This window comes from Pezoporus wallicus, unplaced genomic scaffold (assembly GCF_028554395.1).
Source record: "Pezoporus wallicus isolate ANWC-B61680 ecotype Strahan unplaced genomic scaffold, APGP_CSIRO_Pwel_v1 contig_3365, whole genome shotgun sequence".
Taxonomy (NCBI): Eukaryota; Metazoa; Chordata; class Aves; order Psittaciformes; family Psittacidae; genus Pezoporus; species Pezoporus wallicus.
The window spans coordinates 641,786-647,500 of NW_026640883.1; the positions used below are offsets into that span (position 1 = coordinate 641,786).

General features: G+C 52.0%; 1 protein-coding gene and 1 long non-coding RNA gene across 2 annotated transcripts in view; one reads left to right on the forward strand and one right to left on the reverse strand.

The window, feature by feature from the left end:
• The first annotated feature begins 649 nt into the window (after positions 1-649).
• On the forward strand, positions 650-2,240 carry LBX1 (ladybird homeobox 1). The gene is made up of 2 exons (XM_057420999.1): positions 650-1,358; positions 1,670-2,240. The coding sequence occupies exons 1-2, from the start codon at positions 1,034-1,036 to the stop codon at positions 2,170-2,172; spliced, it is 828 nt and encodes a 275-aa protein (XP_057276982.1). The 5' UTR covers positions 650-1,033; the 3' UTR covers positions 2,173-2,240.
• Positions 2,241-3,558: 1,318 nt separating this feature from the next.
• LOC130605556 (uncharacterized) overlaps positions 3,559-5,715 on the reverse strand; it is a 2,345-nt gene continuing 188 nt past the window's right edge. Inside the window, exons 1-3 of the long non-coding RNA XR_008973740.1 lie at positions 5,604-5,715; positions 4,605-4,677; positions 3,559-4,470 (exon numbers count right to left, since the gene is read on the reverse strand). The exon at positions 5,604-5,715 is cut by the window's right edge and continues 188 nt beyond it. This is a non-coding gene — a long non-coding RNA (uncharacterized LOC130605556). The remainder of the gene's footprint in view (positions 4,471-4,604; positions 4,678-5,603) is intronic.

The window sequence follows — 5,715 nt, forward strand, 5'->3', positions numbered from 1 at the left end:
TTCTTCCCCTCATTAAAAAAAATTAAACGGCTCTGGGTTGAGCCGAACAGAGACATTTAAAATAACGGAGTAGCCAAATTAACAGGAGGTAAAAATAGATGAAAAAATCAAAATCTTAGGGGCAAGAAAGAAAAAAAAGATACCGCCGGATATTTTTCGTTTTGTTTTTTTTTCGCTTATTCTTATTTTTCACTATACTGTGTTATCCTGATGCAATAAAGGCTGCTTTGTAATGTAATTTAAAAATATATATGTCCAAACAAATAGCAGGGCCAGAATATGACAAGTGCATTCAGCATTATAATTCAAGTGGGCTCCACCTCCATACCGCCTCCTAATTAATGGGTCTCCGAACTTGCAAAAGCCTGCATTGGACAGAGAGGGAGAGAGAGAGGGAGCGAGAGAGAGAGAGGGCGAAAAGTGTCATTGAAGATAATTGATTACCTCCCAATCAACAATAACTTGTTAGCAATAGTCAATTACCCCGTCTCTTCTCGTCTCTTTCCCCCTGGTCCGAAGGCTCGGTGCGAGGGCTGCTCTCCCCCTCTCCGAAGTCTGCTTTTGAATTTTTGTCTTTTTTTCCTTCCTTTTTTTTTTTTCTTTCTTTTAATTATTTGGAGGGGTATTCGCTTGGGGGGGGGGGGGGGGGGGGGGGGCCGGGAAAGTGCTGTGATTTGGGGTGTTTCTTAAAATAGCAGCTGGGAAGAGGAAGAGAGAGGAGAGCGCGAGCGAGAGGAGAGAGAGAGGGAAAAAAAGATCCCCGACCCAAAACCCTGGGACAGGAGGTGCGGCAGGACCACCTCCTGGCGAGGGACCGACGGCAGCTCCGCTCCCGGCCGCAGCCCGCCGCCCTGCCCGCCACCCGACGTGGCTCTCCCCGGGAGGACCCGGGACTCCTCCGCCGGAGTTGGAGGTGGGCTTCAACTTTTGCTCGCTGTCTCCGTCGCCCCGCGGTCCCGCCGGGGGCTTCTCCCCGCGGCAGCGCATCCCCGTCGCAGGTGGGGAAGGCAGCCCCGCGTGGCCCGGCCCCACCATGACTTCCAAAGAAGAACCCAAGCCCTCCTCGGGGGAAGAACGGCGGCGGAGCCCCTTGGATCACCTCCCGCCGCCGGCCAACTCCAACAAGCCCCTCACCCCCTTCAGCATCGAGGACATCCTCAACAAGCCCTCGGTGCGGAGGAGTTACACGCTCTGCGGAACGGCCCACCTCCTCTCCGCCGCCGAAAAGCATGCCCCGGCCGGGCTGCCGCTCTCCGGCCGGGCGCTGCTCTCTCAAACCTCCCCCCTCTGCGCCCTGGAAGAGCTGGCCAGCAAGACCTTCAAGGGGCTGGAAGTCAGCGTACTGCAGGCGGCCGAAGGTAAGCCTCTCTCGGGGTGTGGGGGCATCTTCCCGCGGGTGGGTACCCCGCTCATCCCCACGGCCTGTTTTTCCTTCCCCCCTTCCCAATCTCACTGGGTGTCGCATGGGGTGGGACGAGGGGTACGCCCGGGCGGACAGTACCCGGCAGCATCTTTCCCACTGCGGGCCTCGGACTGCGGGAGCGGTGGCTCTGCCCAGCTGCCCCCATCCCCCTTCCCCGGCACAGACGGAGCAGGGGAGTGGGGTGTAGGGGGCTCAGGGTTGGAGGGATGTGGGGAAAGCGGCGACAATCTGGCGACTCGTCGGCAGGCAGGGACGGGATGACGATCTTCGGGCAGAGACAAACGCCGAAGAAGCGTCGAAAGTCGCGGACGGCCTTCACCAACCACCAGATCTACGAGCTGGAGAAGCGGTTCCTCTACCAAAAATATCTGTCGCCGGCGGACCGGGACCAGATCGCCCAGCAGCTGGGGCTCACCAACGCCCAGGTCATCACCTGGTTCCAGAACCGCCGCGCCAAGCTCAAGCGAGACCTGGAGGAGATGAAGGCCGATGTGGAATCGGCCAAAAAGCTGGGCCCCAACCCCGCCGTGGACATCGTAGCCTTGGCCGAGCTGGAGCCCAGCGCCGAGGGAAGGGGCAAGGCGCGGACCGGTTCCCCGCCACCACCTCCTGCCGCCGCCCGGGAGCCCGGAGCCCCGCCGCCGCCCCGCCCCACCTCGCCCCCCACGGAGCGGCCCCGCAGCCGCCGGGACAGCGAGGAGGAGGAGGACGAGGAGGAGGAGGACGTGGAGATCGACGTGGATGACTGAGGGGCGGCCGGCGGGGTTCCCCCCTACCCCACTACCAAGCACCCCCCCCCAGCCCTGTCTTGCCCACCCTCCCCCTCCAGCCCCAGATTGGCACCCCCGGCCCCCCAGCCCGGCCCCGGCAGCGCGGCGAGGCGGCTGCTCCCGTCGGTCGGAGCAATAAGCAATAGAAACCCACCATACACACACTCACACAACCACGAATTAATTTAGGGTAGAGTCGATATCCCTCCGCCTGTCACATCTTCGGAATGGTGCAATTACGGACGGCTTCTGTATAAATATTTAAACGTATATATTGGATTTTTTTTCCTTCCCCCCCCCCCCCCTTCTTTTTGAGGCTTTGATTTTTATTTTTTTTTAATAGCTACCAATGACATTATTTTGTCTGTAAGGGAGATGAGTAACCTTGGAATAAACTCGGCTTCTTTGGGTAGGCAGTTGCTTTCGAAGACTTCCGAAACGAACCACTTTAGGGAAGATTTAAGTTAGACTCAAAACGGCAACAGCAAAAATTAGCCACTTGCCTTTCCTTGCATGTTTCAGATGTGCACGAAGTGATTATTATTTTTTCCTTCTAAAAACATTTTTTTTTCGCAATCTTGGGAACTTGGGGATGGGTTATAATGCAAGCTGAAAACAATATATACTTTCTTTTTTTCCTAGAGCATAGAGATTTGTCTCCAATGCAATTTCTGCCTCATTTTACCAATTAAAAGCTATTTTTACCATTTTCTGCTATTGTTGTGCTTTTATTAAAAAGCTGCCTTTCGTATTTTTGATATGAAGGTGGTAACAAAAAAAAAAATAGAAAGAAAATGAAAAAAAAATCCTAGAATTATTTTTTACTCTTTTTAGAATTTTTGCATGCTATGGAAATAAAAAAAAGGACAAATCCCAAGATCAATACATTTAAATATTACACTATAAATTAAATATATGTACAGATTTAAGACCTGTTTTTGTTTGAATTGTACAAATTTTAAAAGGCCTGCTATTTAAGTTCCGATAGGGACAATGTCGCTTTATTTACTGTCTCTTAGAATTGTACAGATAGCTCTTTTTTCCGATACAATAAAATCTTTACCATTTTAATAGACTTTTAACGTCCTTCTTTGCGAACGACCAACCGCTCTGCCGGCCCGAGGTTCTGCCAGACTCTTCCCCACACCAGGAAGCTCCCATCCCGTTTGCCTTTAAAGTTACTTTAACGGCGGGACCTGGAAGAACATGACGGGGGAGGAGCACGGGACCGAGATCTTTAGGAGATTTTTTGTGGTTGTTGGTTAGGTTGGTGCTAGGGAGCGGTTTGGCAGAGGCGGAACACAGCGGAACGGGAGGGCAGGAGGTGCGGGAGGCGCTTCCCGGGGCGGAGGATGCGCGGCGGCTGCGGGACAGCTGCGGGGGTACCTGGGCTACCGGGGCCATCGGCCCTCCCAGCAGCTCCCGTCTCCAGCAGGGTATTTCCAGCCCGGAATTAGAAAGGAAATAGTGGTGGTGTGGGGATAAATAAAGAAAACCCAAATGCGAACGAGGGGAAGGAGTTACCATCGTTCTGAACAAAAGGAGCGGTGAGGGGCACGGGGGGCGGACCTCCCGTTCTGGCCAAAACTGCTGCTCCGGGGACAGAAGGGTGGCAAATGCTTCATTTCCTCCCGTTCCTTTTATATTTTCTCCCCTCTTTTTTCTCCTGTCTCTCCTTTTTTTTTTTTCTTTTCTCCAAAATCACTGCTCTGGTGAATGTGTTTTCCCCTGGCAGCGTGACCTGCCCTTGGAGCCGAACAACGTGTGTTTCTCCCTATTCTTTGCAAAAAATTTATGTGAGAAAGACAAATCTGGTGTACAGTGGCAGAGCTCAGCGGAGAAGTGTCCGGATAAGACAGGCTTGGTTTGTGGGTTGGATTTTCCCTTTTTTTTTTTTGGTCCAGTTTCTCCGAGGCTAAATAAATCTTTCTCCTCTTTGAGAATGGATGGGGTTGTAATTTTTAGCGTAAAGCATGAAAACTGGGGACAAATGAGCCCTCTTCTCTGAAGTGACAAGCGACAATGGAGCATATACAGCCTCCTGCGGTTCGCCATGCTGAAACAAGCGTGCCCCTCCGCAGCAGAGAGAAGGCGAGCGCTTGGAGACCATATGGTTTTTGAATTTTCTTCACAATTTCCAGACAATTTGATGGATTAGGTTAACCCTCCCTTCCACTGTTTAACTCCACAACAATGGGAGCAGAGCTGTTCTCCCTTCGTCGGGGCATCTGTGCGCTTCTATTCTTCTCTCTTTCTCTCTTGGTATTTGGAACAAGCCTATGAATTACAATGAAATTCACTTTTCTTTAGTATTATTTGGAAGAGCACTTGTTTTCCGCCACCTCCCGCCCCCACCTCTCCATCCCTTCTTTGTTTTGTTTGTTTTTTGGGCGGTTGGCTTTTTTTCTTACCTCCGAGTGATAGCTTTGACTTCTGTCCAGATCTCTCGGAAAGCCTTCAATCTTGTCCTTAAGTGTTTTTATGCTAAACAGCCAAATCGTAAATGCTGAGAAACTGTGACATTTATGTGAAGATCTAGTTAAAGGGCTTTATTTGTTTTCTTTATCTGTTCTTCTTTTTCTCCCCCCCCCCCTTCCCTCTCCTCTTCCCCCTCCTCTCCTGTCCCCTCCCTCCCCCCCAGTCTTTTCTTCTTTTGTCTTGGAATGGATTTAATGAGGCTGCAAACACTACAATTCAATATAACCACGAAATAAAAAAAAAAAAAAAGGAAGAAAAGGGGTGGCTGGGTGTATGGAAAACAGGCTTGGAGTTAATTTGGATTTCTGATCTATTGACTTCTGTGTGTACAGAGAAGAGATGCCGGGCCGCCGTGCACCCTCAGAACTTTACCACACGTGGCTGGGGCGGGTTAGTAAATAAAGCCTCCTCTCGAAGATTTGCAGCTTGCTCGCTTTGGCTCACCCCCATTTCCAAATAGCTGGGATTTGGGTTAGTTAATTGCATATTGAAAAACAAAAAGCCCTTTTATTTATTTTTTTTTTTTACCTTCCCCCCCCCCCCTTCCCCCCCACTAGCTTAAGAAGGAAGCTCCGGCTTGTGCCCCTCATTTGTCATGCGTTTTGAAACTCGCCGTTTCCTGGATTATCGCTGGGTAGATATATCGCTTTCCTTCGATTTCAGGTACTAACCGGAATTGGCTTTTTTGCACCTTTATCTTTAATTTCTCTCTTCTCTCTCTGTGTTTCCACCCCAAGGCAGCAGGGACCTCGCTGTATCGCGCCCTTTGGGACTGACCCAGTCGCAGCCCTTCCAGCCGGCTCCGAATGCTGCTTTTGGTGCCGGGCCCCGGGCCGCGGGAAGAGTCCTCACGGACCCTCCCATGCCCACCCCAGACCCCCAAATTAGCCTGCTCCCCTAAATCAGCCGGCCCTGAGGCCGCGGGACCCGACCTGTCTGCCGCCTGCCACAGAGAAAGGAGAGGCTGGGTCAAGACCCCAGGGACTTGCTGTTCGGGGGCATCCGGGCCAGCGGCCGCCTTGCCCGGCCTTCTCCTTGTCCCTC

Coding starts and splice junctions, on each gene's coding strand:
- LBX1 (XM_057420999.1), top strand. CDS start 1,034: ATGACTTCCAAAGAAGAACCCAAGCCCTCCTCGGGGGAAGAACGGCGG. Junction 1,359..1,669: donor CGTACTGCAGGCGGCCGAAG/GTAAGCCTCTCT, acceptor ACTCGTCGGCAG/GCAGGGACGGGATGACGATC.